The sequence below is a fragment of the Apis cerana genome, linkage group LG13 (genome assembly GCF_029169275.1).
Source record: "Apis cerana isolate GH-2021 linkage group LG13, AcerK_1.0, whole genome shotgun sequence".
Taxonomy (NCBI): domain Eukaryota; kingdom Metazoa; phylum Arthropoda; class Insecta; order Hymenoptera; family Apidae; genus Apis; species Apis cerana.
Genome location: NC_083864.1, coordinates 6,136,752 through 6,151,466, shown reverse-complemented (window position 1 = coordinate 6,151,466; position 14,715 = coordinate 6,136,752). Strand labels below are relative to the sequence as shown.

Sequence of the window (14,715 nt, the reverse complement as noted above, 5' to 3'; positions counted from 1 at the left end):
GGAGGCGCAACATGAAATCCTGGGCCCCGATTTCCCCCAAATTCCGACCTACGTTAAACGAAACGAAGCGAATCGTCGCCCACGATACTCCTACCCATTCGAACCATTTCGAATATTCGGAACGGTTACATCACACCGTGACGCGTCCGTCGAATCGCCGGGGAAAAGAAACGAGAGACGAGTCCGATTCAATTCGTTTCGTTAACGATCGGCCCATGCCTCCGATAAAGCTGTGACCTAAATTGTTGCCGATGGTTACATCGATGTGGTTCTCGAGGTTTACGAGGTTCGAAAACGATACCGAGGGAGAAAAGTGGGGAGAAACAACGCAGCGGATCTCCGCTAAGTAAGTAAAGAAAGAAAAAGAAAAAGTCTGGATCCGGACGAGGAGAGGAAAGAAGAAATGAAACCTAACCGCGATTCGTTTCGTTAATCAAAAAAATAAAACGGAATGAAACTTGGAGAATATAAACGTTTGCCCCCGTGTCATGGCACCACGAATCGATTTTATATATGTATATATACATATTGATTTCATTTTTCAGGCTACATTTATATTCCGTCAAATCCGACGCGGATTTTCTTCCTGGTATTGACGCGTCGCGTCGCCTACGGTTTTTCATTTCTCTCTTCCCGTTGTCACTGGCGCAACGTATCGAAACGTGCATTCGATAAATAAATACACCTGACTGCCGATCGACTCTTTCATATTCGACCGGATAATTGAAACCGCGGGTCGGCCGCCGGTAAATTGACGAATTTTCACGGATAGACATTTCGATGGGAATTTTCCTCGTTAAAAAATCCGCGGTTTTCGGTATCACGTATTTCCGCTCTGGTTATTTTTCTCAAAGTGGAAACGCGGAGGGATGGGATGAAAGGTGGAAGGAACGATTATACCAGGAAGTGTAACGAACCTTCAAGTTGTGAACCTTGAGGAATAAAGTAGTAGGTGTTGCGGGAGGTTGCCCACACGGTGCACCCACGCCATGGAAAATAAGATTCCAAGAGCTTGTTCCTTCTCGCTTTACAAACGATCGACTTTAACGACCCGATGCGAGATGCAAGATGCACGCCAGCAGGGAAGCTTTGCCGAGTTTCTTCCATGTTCGAGGGGAAAATGTGAAATAGATTATAAAATTTTCTCCATTTCCGAGATCGAGATCTATCTCGACTCGTCGATTCAAATAGTTAAATTTATTCATTATCATCGGATAGATGGAATATTCGTAAACGAAAAAATTCTCCAGCAAATTCTTTCGAAATTCCGATATTCTCTAGAACGGAACGTTAATTTTAAATTAATTTTTACGCAACGTCAATTAGGATTCCTATCCTTTGATCGAGATATTCGTCGTGCAGTATCACGTACTTGGACTTAATCTCACGAAGGATCCCCTTCCGATCGAATTTTTCGAAGAGAGCGAACCTCCTCGAACGAAGGAGAAGAAATTTTATTACATTTTCTCTTTACACTCCTGGATGGAATGGGAATAGGAAACCGGGACGAGGAAATAAAGACGGAATCGAGCCTTATGGCAACGTGGAAATCTAGAATTAAGAGCACGCCCCTCGAATCAAATGGTACAGGGAGAAAATAACGAGGAGTGTTTTTTCTTTTTTTTTTTTTTTGCACCGTGGCCGATCATTACGTTTGCCCCCTTTCATTTGTAAGATCCCTTATCCATCCTCCTATACTTGTTCACTGTCTTATTCATCCTTAATCCGCGTGAATTTCTTGATAACGGCCAATGATCGAGCGACAAGTGGAATTCGACTAAATTATTATTATCCTAGATCTCGGTCAAAGTTAATCGAGAGATCATTTTCTAAAGATTCTAGAAAATTTCCTAGGAAATTTTGTAAAGTGTATATAATATTTGCATTTTTTCTTTCTTCGTTATTGAAATTCTTTTCTGCCAGATTTTTTTTATTATTCTTTTTTATTGCTAGGATTTCTTCTCCTCTTTTTCCCTATTTTTTTAAATTTATTCGATAAAAATTGAATTTCAACTTTCGTCCCGGGAGTCGTTTCCAGAGGGAAACTTTAAAAATAACGCTTGAACTTGCAACGAATTCTCGTATTAATCTTCAATAAGGGTCTACGTAAGAATTTGGATTTCTTATTAAATTCAAATGCGAATAATTCTAATGCAATATTATGCGATATTTATTCGCAAATCTCTCGCTATATACCACACATTTCTCCTCTCCCCTTACCTAATAATTAATAATTGATAAATAGGTCATCCGTCATCAAAATTTATGCACTCGAAAATAGAAGGAGGATAGCTATATGGATGCTGTACAAAGTGCAGTTTATCCTTGAAGCCGCCACTTGATGCTTTAATTTAGAACTTTACTAATACCACGAAGGCTATTAAAACCGTGAGCGCACCCGACCAATTTTAATTCCAAATATTTCCACTATCTTCTTCATCGAAACCTACCCCCCTTCCGCTTTCTCTCTCCAGTCTACCCTTCTCTTCGCCGCACTTCCTGTTCTCCCGATTCCTCCTTTTAAAGAAATATACGAGAAACGAATCGGTCGTTAAATATCTTCCGCCCGAAAGGTTTTGCCCCCAATTTATAGAAAACCGCTTCTCTCCCCCCCAACCGTTCCCAAACCGATAAACTTTTATCGGCCGTAGAAGAAATAGCACCCACGCGACCACGTTCGTAAAACGAACGATTATTTTCCATTATATTTGTCTCTGTTTTTGTATCTATCCATCTATCTATCTACGAGAAAGTGAAAAGTAAAATTCGTTTTTTTTCAAAAAAAGGAAAAAATTAAAAAAGTCAGAGAAAAAAATTAAAAAAGGGAGACAAGAAATGTGGAGAAGGTCGATCCTCCGACGAGAAGACGGAAATGTAAAGAACAGTGGAAGGTAGTGTTCCGTTGGTGGGGGAGGAGTTTGGTTTATTCTTGGCGTCGGGACGAGACGGTGCTTAATAGTTTTCGCGCGATTCTACGAAGCACGAAGCCTCGAGCGGATTATCCGACGCTCCGTTCGGTGTGCGTGTTTATATTATACAAACCGTAGTGGAATTTCGTTTGTTTATATATCGATTTCGACACGGAACGACGCCAGACACGGAACGAAATTCGACGTGGATGGAAGCGTTTTCGAGCACCGTGCGTATTTCGTAAGTGGAGAATTTCTTTTTATCGTTTGCAAAAAACAACCATCGTCGTTTGCTTTTACGTTTAATCAACTTCAATCTGATTGCTCGCGAATTTTTTGGTTTAGAATTTTTACTAGAATTTTTACTAGAAGCTATCCAAGAATCTTACTTTCGATGCATCGAAATTCATTATTTGTATTATCCGAGAAAAAATACGAGTTTCTTCGAATACATGGAACGCGTGCGCGAGGGGAAAAGCTCGGAATAGAGACTTGTGTGATCCAAAATTGGTAAATCGGCCGCTACTCTCGCTCCAAAGAAACAACGTGATACGGTGGAAAGTGTGTTCTTGGAAAGGCCGTTTGTAATTCGTTGGAAAAACGTACCTTGGATGGAAGTGAGCACTAAGTGTGTGGACAACTTCCGTCCGCGGAGCGTAAGATTTCACTTACGTGAATACGCTGTCAATGGACATCGATATTTCCAAGCGGAATGTCGCTTTCCTTCGTCGTTTTCAATCCGTTATCGTTCAATCATTTCTATCCTTGTTCCACCGATATATCTCGTTCGATCTCTCTCGTGAAATTCTTCTTCTTCTTCTTCTTCTTCTTCTTCTCACGATTCGTCAATCGTGATCTTTTCCTTCCTTCGAGGCTGAAATCATATCGAGAAACCTAACTCGAACGTAATCCAAATTTTCCAGATGTATTAATTCCGAGTTATCGATAATTTGGTGGATAAATTATGAAAATTTTGTGTTCCAAAGATGTCTGGTAGGCTCGTATATCTAAAAGACAAATTGACGAGGATCAGGTTAGAGGGATACTTTGTAGTTCAATGTTGCTTTGATAAAAGTAATGGTAAAAGAGTTGCTGCTCTAACGATTTTATCAAAGTAACCTCAATTACCTTGATAACCCTTGTGAAAGTGTCACTTGACTTGGTGTGATAAATAATTTAGCAAATTATATTTCAACGTACAAACAGAAATTGAGAATACAGGAGTTGAAAATACGAAGTACAGCGATGAATAAGATAACGAGTGGCTCGATTAACTTGGAACGAAGAGAAAAATAATTGATCGTTTGACGGTGCAGCGTCAAAGTATTGGCCGGTATATCCCCTTAACGGCACGAAAGGGCGAATCGGTTGCACAATGGATATCGAAGTGGTGACGAAATAAAAATGCGCGAGAGAGTTGCTCCGGGGTTGGAGTAAACAATGGTGACGTAACAGCAGGAAGACGTACGACCAAGAGCGACAAGACAATGGCCTGTTGTCTCTGTTTTCTCTCCTCTCGACCCTTTCTCTCCGCCTCTCTTCTACTCTCCTGATCCAAAGACTCGACGACGAACATTTTCTCTTCCCTCGTTTCGCCGCGCACAATTTCTTCGACAGTGACCGAACAAAAGGCTGAGGTCGTGCCGTGGAAACGACTTTTGAGAGTCGGCACACAAGCTTTGTTTCCTTGTTTCCCGCCGTGTTAAAAATAATCTCGAACCAAGAGGCATTCGCTTGGAATCGATACACCTCGCATCGCGAATATTAAACTCGGCACATTTATTTTCCTATTTTATTTATTTCCCTTTCTTTCTTTCTTTTTCTTTTTTCACTTGGAATTCTCGCTCCTTAGTCTCGGGATCTCGAAATTTTTCCACAAAATTTCCACGAGCGATACGTCGAGAAATTTTACTTGAGCGAAAATAAAAAGAAACATTTTCACGCGCGCGTGTCGTCAATTTCGCCTCGAATTGGTTCGGTTTCCCGGCAGTTTCGTTTTTTCGTGCGCCGAGCCACGCGTCACGCGTCGCCTCACCTTACGCACAAATCGTGCACGCGTCCTTGTCCCAGTTCGGCCACTAGGAATACCGCTTGCCACTTGCCAACGCCAGCCTGACCAACTTTTCGCTCCGTCCTCGTCACTGGCCGACAGAAGTAGAAATAGCCACGATACGCTCGGACGAGCGCGAGCCGGTGCCGCGGGGACAAACATCGATCTGGATTTACCGGTGATGAATCACGCGCCGCTCGATTTACGATTTTTGATCGGGGAAGTTGGCGGCGAGAAGCTTTCGAGAAACTCGGCCGCGCCTTCGCTCCGCGATTGACTCGACTCTCGCGGAGGGGGAAATGTTTTCTTTAATTATCCCCGGAGGGGAGGCAGGCGAGGGAGGAATTTTATAAGTCGAATCTTACGTTTTAACGAGCGTGGAATTGCGAATAATAGAGAGATATCCACTTTTATACGAAGTTGTAAAATTGCGTAACGAAAGGTAACGAGGCTCGTGTTTTACGTAGTTCAATAATTTCGACGTTAAAGTCGTACGAGGATTCGCCGTTATTATCGTAAATGACGCTCACGGTCCGTTTATCGTATAACACGAAATTGTAGAAGAATGAACGTGCCGTTAACCATGATCCGTCGGTTTAATAATATCAACGGACGGTAAATTATGGCACAAAAGATGACGAATGAAAGGCAAGGAAGAGTAATTACGCAATAGAGCGAAATAGGATCTTTGGAAGCTTGCACTCTCGGTTCCCTCTGATAAACGGTCGGGCGGATGATTGTTCGAAAATGTCAGGAATACAAAGTACGACGTTGTCTTTTGTTCCACAGAGAGCAAACTCTCTAGGATTCAAACAGCTGATTTGTATGTATGATGTAAGTCATGCGACGAGACGATGCTCCTCCGATCTAGTTGCCTCGGCATATTTATGCAAATTTCTCGCGACACACGAGGCCATTATTCGGGGCGACCCGAACCCGGATCATTATTAGGCTACCGGCAATTTCACCCTCCTGTGCTTATTTAATGCGAGATCCGGATTGGACGAATTACACGCGCTTGAATAGTCGGCGGCCCGTGTTTAGCGATCGTTACGGGTGTCACGTATGATTCTCGTAAATGCACACTGACACACTTGACGCCACCAGCCTGTTTACGCCTCGCGTAATTTTATCGCGACGATCGTTTGATCGAGTCACGGCCAGGCCCGAAACGGATCGGGTATAAAATACGATCGTGGCGGCGATTTATTTCGTCGATCGCTAAAATTAGAAACGGAACGATGAAAGAGGAAATTTCTTTTTCCGGATTTTTTTTTGGAGGAAGGGAATCCGGAGAAACGACGAAGTTCTATAACGATTTCTCGGCATTCAAAGTATCGATGTTGGATAAAATTTCAAGTATAGACTCATTCCCTTGAAGAAACATTGGTTCTTCTAGAGGAACGAATCTAAGAGTGATCCGTTCCAACTCGATGTTCCATCTCAAGAAGAGCAACGTCGAAGGAGCGATGGTGGCAATTATTCGAGCTTGTGTTGGAAGAGAGGAGACGGGTAGCAAATGTATGGCCGGCAATTAATAATTCATCATCCGGCGGCGTGATTGAACGCGTTGAAAGGCACACGACGGGTATTGGAACGACACGCTTGCAAAGGACACGTGCCATAACGCGTAATACGCATCCTATCGCGGAATGCGTGCTCGATCTGGCCGCGCGATGATTACTAATTTTCGCGATGCGTTCGTTCTACGCGATGCACGTTAACGAAGGAACCGAGCATCGTTTGTAACCGAGCCTCCTTCGCCGCAATTTGTATCTCGTACAAATCCGAATAGCAATGGAAATCCTTGGATCCTCGCTCGGGTCCTTTTTCCTTTTCGTATATCCTTCCTTGCCAAGGAAATGCAATATTCATTTTTAATCTTGGAAAGTTTCTTAAAAATTTCAATTGTACTCTCAAATATATCAAAAGTTTGAAATTTTTATTTTCCTATCGAGTTTAAAGAGATGGAACTCAAGTGGAGATCCGCTTCGTTCCTCGTAAATGTTCCTCTTTTCCACGTTAGAATTCTGTACAGATATGGTTCTAAGAATTAAAGATACGATATATATAGTTTAGATATGTATCTTTCACCTTTTTTAACGAAAGATACAAATTACGAGTGGATGCAATAGTGGGTATAACCTCTGGAAGAAAAGGATTTATTCGAATGTTGCGCGAATCGTGCGAATTCGTTCGGATCTATCGATCAGAGATAAGAAAAACTGCTCTCGGTTCTCGTGGAGGGAACGAGCCCACTAGGAGGAACGAACTCGGAACGAACGAGTTGGAACAAATGAAAGAGCGTGTAGTACACGAGCCGTGCCTCTCTGTGCGCCCCGATTGAAGATTCTAAAGACAGATTGTGTCACCACGTCCTCTCCGATTGTTGGAGGGAAGAAAGGGGCGAATTTAGTGGCGAGCGTGGCCCGAGTTAGTCCAAACCGAACGATGAGCGCTCTTCGTGCGTGTACGCGCGCACGCACGCACGAAACATCGACTCGAACGATCGAGTCGCGGCGACGACGAAGACGACGACGACGACGACGAAGCCGAGGCAAGAGCTGCGGAGCTGAGTGTTGCCGTAGAAGGACTGGCGACTGGAGGCCAGTCGAATGAGTAGAGGGGCCACCGTGAACACGCAATACCCGCGAGGAGAGTTGCACACACGCTTACGCGGGTCAGGAACCACGTGAACGATACTATGATACTACCTCGTGCGGAGAGGCAGAAATTACTCTCTCGAGGAGATGGAATTTTCGTCAAGTTGATGAAAGTGCTCGGATCGAACGAATTACAAAATTTTCAATCCCGATAGAATTCTATATATATAACATTTTAAACTTGGAATTCGATTTTCGAAGGATTCGCAACACGATGAGCAAAATGCGCTTTCCTCAGAAAATAATCCCATTAATTTTAGCCGGCAATTGCGCAACATTTTCGACACAATATTAAACGACCGAGCTGCCAAAAGGAAGTAACTGACAGCCAAGATTCAAACACGTGTAACCTATCCTATTTTCGAACCAGACACGCCAACGGTAACGATCGAAAAACATCCCCCGCCCGATCAACGTGGACTTTTCGGGGAAAAAAACGAAACGAGCGAGTACACGGAAGAAACGGCTCGCTCCAGAGGTGTGCACACACGCGTACACATACGCGCGCACGTACAGAGCAGGCGCGGATTCGGTATCGTAACGCGGCGAGTACTCGTGTTTATTCATGGGCAGAGCGTGGAGGCAGAAGGAGAGACTTTGCCATGCCAGCTCGTTGCGTAGGATGAAACGAGGCCTGCCTCCAATGATGATGACGATAGCCCCGGTTACACACGCTGGTGCGCTGGTGAACGATGGTGTGACGTAGCCACGGGTGGCAGTGGTGGTGGTGGTGGTGGTGGTCGGATTGATGCTGATCGCGATGACGGCGGTGGTGGAGAGCGGTGGTGGTGATCACCATCGTGCAGCATTTGCAACGTACAGTGCCGTTTCTGTGCTCCCGGTGAACGGAACACGCGTTTCTTCTCGCCGAGATCTCGCCGACCAGAATCGCCTTCTTTGCTCGGCCGATCGTGAAACCCGACCCACCACGGCCATCCTTGGGACTCCGCCGATTTTTCTTCTTCCCCGACCTTAAACCGGAATTGGGATCTCGATCAAAGGTGAATCCAGCGTATCTTTATATAATATCGGTGTTGTGTCGGCGAAAACAATCGATAGTTCGCGTTTCGTCCTTTCTCCCTTCCTTTTTTTTTCATTTACGCGCTCCAATTGGAATGGAATTTTTCGTCTCTTTCGATTTCCAAATAGGAGGAAAGAATCGTTACGCCCCTCCGCCTCGTATTTTTTCTCGTTCGTGCCCGAACAAGGTATATATATATATATATATTCCGTGGTGCGTGGATCGTTGCCCACTTCCCCATCGCCGTCTCACGAATCTCTATAAGGCCGTCAAACGAGTAATTCGTCCGTACGTCTCCCTTTCTCTTTCTCTTTCTCCGTTTCGCACGCGCTCGACTCGAGTCACCCTGTCCTTCTCCCTCGCCTCGTAGCAGCTGCACTCTCTTCCTCGTGGAGGGGGAGGAGGGCGGGCGGGGAGACCCTCTACGGGCCTGTCTCGACTCTTTTCTCCTCCGCGAAAGATAATGACGGTGCCGCGGCGGCCGTATGAATAGAAACCGGCCAATGGCGAATTTTACTACCATAAGACCGTCGAGAGTAATCCGCATGGGGCCGTGAATGGCGGGAAAGGAGGGCGGAAGGGAGGAAATAAAGTAAGGAGGGAACGGCGGGGGAGGGGGGAGGAAAGAGGAAGAAGGGAGAACCGGCTAAAGCGATGACGTCTCCGCGCGAGAATCTAATTACCATATTCACCTCGACGAGGCAACCTTACGATCCTACCGTTGCCTACACCGCTTATTAATACGTACGCGTTTGAGCATACGTACAGGGGATAGGGGTTGAACGAGGAATAGTGTAACACGAAACGATTCCTTAGTGAAATCTGTTATGTATCGGTATGCTCCTCGATGTCTATATATATATTTTCGTTTCTATCCGCTAAGAAAGGAATCCCGCTCCTTCTGACCACCTCTCTTATGTTTTCTCGAACTAAGAATATATATATATATATTTATACGCGATGTTGGATATGGTCGTTGAAACGGCGTGAAATGAAACTGGAAACTGAAATTTTCGCGCAGAGGATTGCACGCGGATAAGCTAGGGGATTGGAAATCGATCGAAGGATAAATAATTTTTCGAGTAATCTGATTCTCGTTCTATCGGAGAATAGATTTAAAAAAAGAAATAATTTTGTCGTTCGAGACAATTGTGTTTTCCTTTTTGTTTTTGTTTTTTTGAAAAATCTCCGGGGAAAAACTTATTCTTGAAACGGTCCGTGTCTCGATTTTTTTTCGCAGAAAATCGCTTCGTGATGTGTTGTTACGTAAGTTGTTTAAAAGAACCACTCGGCGAGATTATCTATTAATGAAATATTGATACTCGATCGTAAATTCCAAGGCTTTCACAAACGACTTCACGAGTTATTTTCAAAAGAGTAATAATAAATTTTCCATCGAATTTCCTTCCTCTCGTCAAACTCGCTCGCTTCAAAATAAACTCTATTATTTTTCTTGTTCTTTTCTTTTTTTTTTTTTTCTTTTTCGCCGAGAAATTACCCACGATATTATACATTGAACGATGCAATAAGAAACGATGCCCGCGTTTTCTTAATCAACGATGAGTACGGGCGAAAAAGTGCGCGGCGGGGACGTTATTAAAGAGCGCGATATGAAATTAGATCGCCTCTCTTAGGCGAACCTCTTGCGGCTGCCGTTGCGTTGTCCGTTCACGGTCGTCGTTAATTCCATCGTTTACTCGGCGAGGTGCGACGCGAGTGCACCCGAGCACGATGTTCCCGAGCGATTGTTTATGACGATCGGAGCTCGTGGAAACGTGGACCGTTCCCTCGTCCGCTCGCTTCTCTTCGGGGAACCCGCTCAAAGGAAGAAGATACGGTTTTATCGCTTCCTCTGTTAACTCGATTTAACGACTCGATTCGCGAATCGTGCCGCGATGATTTCTTCCTTCCAGAGTGGATACGGTCGAGCGTTGGAGCGTGCGAGATTCGTACACTTACGCTTACGTAATCGCGGTTGGAAGGGGAAGGGGATTTTATTCCAAGCGTAGAATTGACGAGTCCAAAAAGTTTAGGCGCGTGGAAATAAAAAGGGGGAAAGGGAAGAGTATTAAAGAACGAAGCAGGACGAGATAAACGTCGAGCAGAGGTTACTTTTGAATCACCTTATCTCGCGAAAATTACGCTCGCATCACGTGACGCGATACGATGTACCATGCACCGGTCATAACTCCATCAACGATGGCCGTAACTTCTCAGCCGGCACGAATCGCGTTTACACCGACCCGTGGCTAAAAGCGTACGCGGTATCGAGCCAAAAAACAATCGATGCATCGTACGCTGGCCGCGTACAGATAAGAATCGAGATGTACAATAAAGTTTGCGATCGAACCCCGTCCTTGGCTTACTCCTGCTGGATCGGCCCTGTTTTCGCCGATGCGGATACAGGGAAGGGGCGAGAGAGGCCGAGAATGGCAATAACGGACGAGGCAGAAACGTAATCGTTGCGTGGACGTATCATTTGGCGCAATAAATCCGCGCGAATCGTGAACGGCCATTGGCCAAAGGCGACGTACATCGCTTGTGTACATCGATTGGACAGTGTGCGTGCAAGTTGCAGCTGCGGCTCGTGCACGTGTTAAGTGTTCGTCGTTAGATCTCTCTTCGATGTTTACCGCGATGATTAGCGTGATCTATGTGCCTTCTATTGTGCCATCAACTCGATAGAAATTGATGCCGTCATTTCTTAAGAATCGCTCTCGAAATTAATCTCGGAAAAAAACGGCGTATTCTCGTGCGCTGTGAGAAGAGCCTTTCCAAGAAGAATCAACGCAACGAACGTAAACGTTCGTAAATGTACCCCTCTTTTGTCGATCGACGATCGACAATACCTTACATTTCCAACATTAATATTAGATAAACGATTGAATATGGTTAAATTTAATTTGACCGCCATCTTTAATATCTCTCTAAACGTGCAAACTCGATCGGAATTGGTTGTTGGGGATATCGTTTCACGGATACGATTAGCCAAAGATCTCGATCTTGGAAAGGAAGCACGCGAGACACTTCCTCCGGGCGATCGGTAAACGATCAGTTCCAGAGAATCGGTCGAAAACCTTAAATCTCACCTTTCAGACGGGCTTCCTCGAAACAATTCTGGGTGGTCGTCTCCCAACTAGACGGCAACCGATTCGATCTTCCCTTAGATTTCTCTTCCCTTCAGAATCCTCCTCGCGCACGTACTCTTCCTTTTTTCCCCTCTTCTTAAGAATCATTGTTGAACTTTATCTTAACGCGGCGGGATAAAGCGAGCGCTCGTATCGCGACCGAAGCCCGCGATAAAGGTATCAGTGTCGTTGCAGCTTCTTATCTCGGCCTCGCGAGTATTCGCCCCGGTGATTTACTGCGTCGTTTGCGTTTTCGCTCGGCATGGGCCAGCGCCGGATTCAGATTCCTCCCTCGTCCTCCAACCTCGGTTGGAGAAAGAGCGTCGCGATAATCCTCTTGATCGGGATCAAGAGCAACAGGCTGGTCGTTCGCGGCGTGTTTCGCGTTTGCGCGCGGGTGTTAAATGCGTTCCATGTGCCGGCCGAGGTAGATTACGCGCCACCGACCAGTTTCCTTCTCCTCCCTCTCCTCTCGCCGAGAGAACGCAGTAAAAATGATTTATGCACGGCGAGATGCGTCGTTTCAGATAGGATGGGATGGGATCGGACGATTGAATTCAGGCGAGAATCGCATGCGTTGAGTCATGACCATGTTTCGCGTACGCGTGGATGGACCATCGATCTCGATGGATATCGAGATCGAAGAAGAAACGGGGGATGAGAATGACGGGTCGAAAGGGATTGAACGAATTTATTCAAAATTCTCCTTTCTTTTCACTCGTCAATTCGACTTCGTTTTCGAAAGAATTTTAATAATCGCGAGGGATGAATTCTCGACGCGCTCGAATTTTCGAGAAACGGAAAAGCCAAACTCGAGGCTGATGGCGCGTCCACGAGTGCGTCGACGCCACTTTTAGAATCGGAGCAGTTCTCTAAAAGCCGTTTTACCTTTTTCTCTTCTTTCTTTCTTTCATCTTCGATCGCGGCGGGGGAATATTCGAACGCATCGAAAGGAATATCTTTCTCGAACCAACGCTCTCCTTCTCCTAAACGTTTCCAATTCGCTAGAGGTTGTAAAGAAAACACCGCGATCGATTACTCTCGACTATTCCCACGGGAACAAGTTTGGATCGAAAGTTTGGACGATGGCAGTGATGAAAGGATGCTTCCTTTCTTTCGAGTCTCGATCTTGGGATTTCGATCACGAACCGTGATGCAGGAAGATGGATATTTTCGCCCCGTGCCTGAGGAGAGGAGTGTCCTCGCGCGTCCCCTAAGACGCATACGTGTCGCTTTACGCGAGAACGAGGATTTCTGCGAATCCGGGATGAAAGCTCGCACGCGATTGCTCTCGTCACGCGAAGCGTGATTTCTCTTGCCGATCTTCTCGGAAGACAGCAAAGGATTTCGGCTTCCCTTTGCTTGCACTCTCCCCGCGGATAAGAAAGAAGGGGGATTCGCGCGTGAATTCTATTCTAGCATGACCACGAGGGACACGTGGATTGGCGTTAAATTGGCCCGACGATTCTGGAAGAAGGAAAGAGGATAGGACACATCGCGATACACGTGGTGTCCCTTTTACCCTCTGCTTGCAATTAGTCTCCGCTCAATTTCATCGGTCGATGATTTACAATCGATTGTTTCCCTGTAACGAGACTCTTTGTCCGCCAATGAGTCTGAAAATTGCAGCGAATTTCTCGCGAGGAGAATCGAGAGAAACAGGGAGGTTAAATTATCAGAAACGGTATTAACAAAGCACGCTTTGACAGATTAGAAATTAAATTCGATTCTCCACCGAGACGAATATATATATTGGTCTCGTGTGCGTTGGTTATAGAAATATAATCCGATCGAACGGAAATTTTTGTTCAGAAGGACGGGAAACTCCATTATCACCGCCACCACCTTCGAGCTCCTCCGTTCAGACGTCGCCTCGCGGATTGGGTTACACCTGCGGTCCCATAGATGGATCCCTGTACGCTGTGGTACACCAGGGTGCTGCCGGTGGTGCCCGTGGCTCGCCATTGACAGTTTCCATGGACAGCGGAATTAGCAGCGCCCCGCCACAACGACCTAGCCCGCCCGAGCCGGAGCCGGATAACCAGGCTCACGGCGATCTCGATAAACTGCTCCATGATATGATGCTCACCGTCGAGGTAAGCTCTCTTCGTCGATCGAACTTTCCTACGTTCTTTACTTTTCGAACGTTGGAAGATAAGAATAACGGGAAAATCATTTGTTACTCGAGAGAAATTTCGTGTTAAAATTTCTTTCCACTCTTCCTCTCTCGTTTCTCGCCGAACGAACGAATCTTGTTAATTTCAGTCGATGCCGGATCCCCCAACAGAGGATTACAGAACGGACAGGAGCGAGAAGATGTACATTCAAGAAACTCGCAGCTATAGCAGCCATGCGAGCAGCCATTCCCCCTCCACTTATTCGACGCTGAAGGATTCGTACAGGAATTACAGCGGCGGGAAAGAATCGAGCCCCCCGTACAACTCGAGCAGCAGTTACAGCACCCTGAAGAACGAATATCGCGAGCCGCCCACCAAGATGGACCATCGAAGGGACGAGTTCGAGTATCGCGTATCGCCCGACCGAAAGATCGAATCCTCGACCGATCCGTACAGGAAGCACGGTGACTCGTTCTCGCCACCTGGAAACATCGATTACATAGACGAGGATATACCTTATCACGCCAGGCAGACGAGTCAACCGTTCTCTTACGGCGCCACCACCGACATGCTCAAACATCAGAAACTTTCCTCCCCCTCTTTGGTGAGGAAGGCGTCCGTACGCGGCACCGCGCCCGTCGTCGATTTCGAGGACATTCTCGGGGAGAACTCGAGGAGACCCGTCAGCCCTTTGAGCCCCAACACCCCCGATCCTCCGCCAGAATTCGCCAACGGCTCTGCTAAGAACGCCTCGGATCACGTGGACGGGTGAGCGATGCATATATCTTCACACCTCTTCGCTAACTTTTATTTATTAATTAGAAATA

At 45.9% G+C, this 14,715-nt stretch overlaps 2 protein-coding genes across 51 annotated transcripts in view; one reads left to right on the top strand and one right to left on the bottom strand.

Moving 5' to 3' along the window:
* The window catches only part of LOC107996166 (putative sodium-dependent multivitamin transporter), a 99,290-nt gene extending 91,632 nt beyond the window's left edge, over nt 1–7,658 (bottom strand). The window contains exon 1 of the mRNA XM_062083895.1: nt 3,582–7,658. The gene's annotated coding sequence lies outside the window, so the exon portion shown is untranslated. The remainder of the gene's footprint in view (nt 1–3,581) is intronic.
* The window catches only part of LOC107996164 (tensin-1), an 87,233-nt gene that overhangs the window by 58,352 nt on the left and 14,166 nt on the right, over nt 1–14,715 (top strand). For 38 of the 50 annotated variants that reach the window (XM_062083852.1, XM_062083847.1, XM_062083845.1 and 35 more), the window contains 2 exons: nt 13,584–13,867; nt 14,037–14,656. In XM_062083852.1, coding sequence (XP_061939836.1) covers nt 13,584–13,867; nt 14,037–14,656 — 904 coding nt within the window. The remainder of the gene's footprint in view (nt 1–13,583; nt 13,868–14,036; nt 14,657–14,715) is intronic. The other 12 variants (XM_062083848.1, XM_062083866.1, XM_062083865.1 and 9 more) reach the window with 1 other exon arrangement.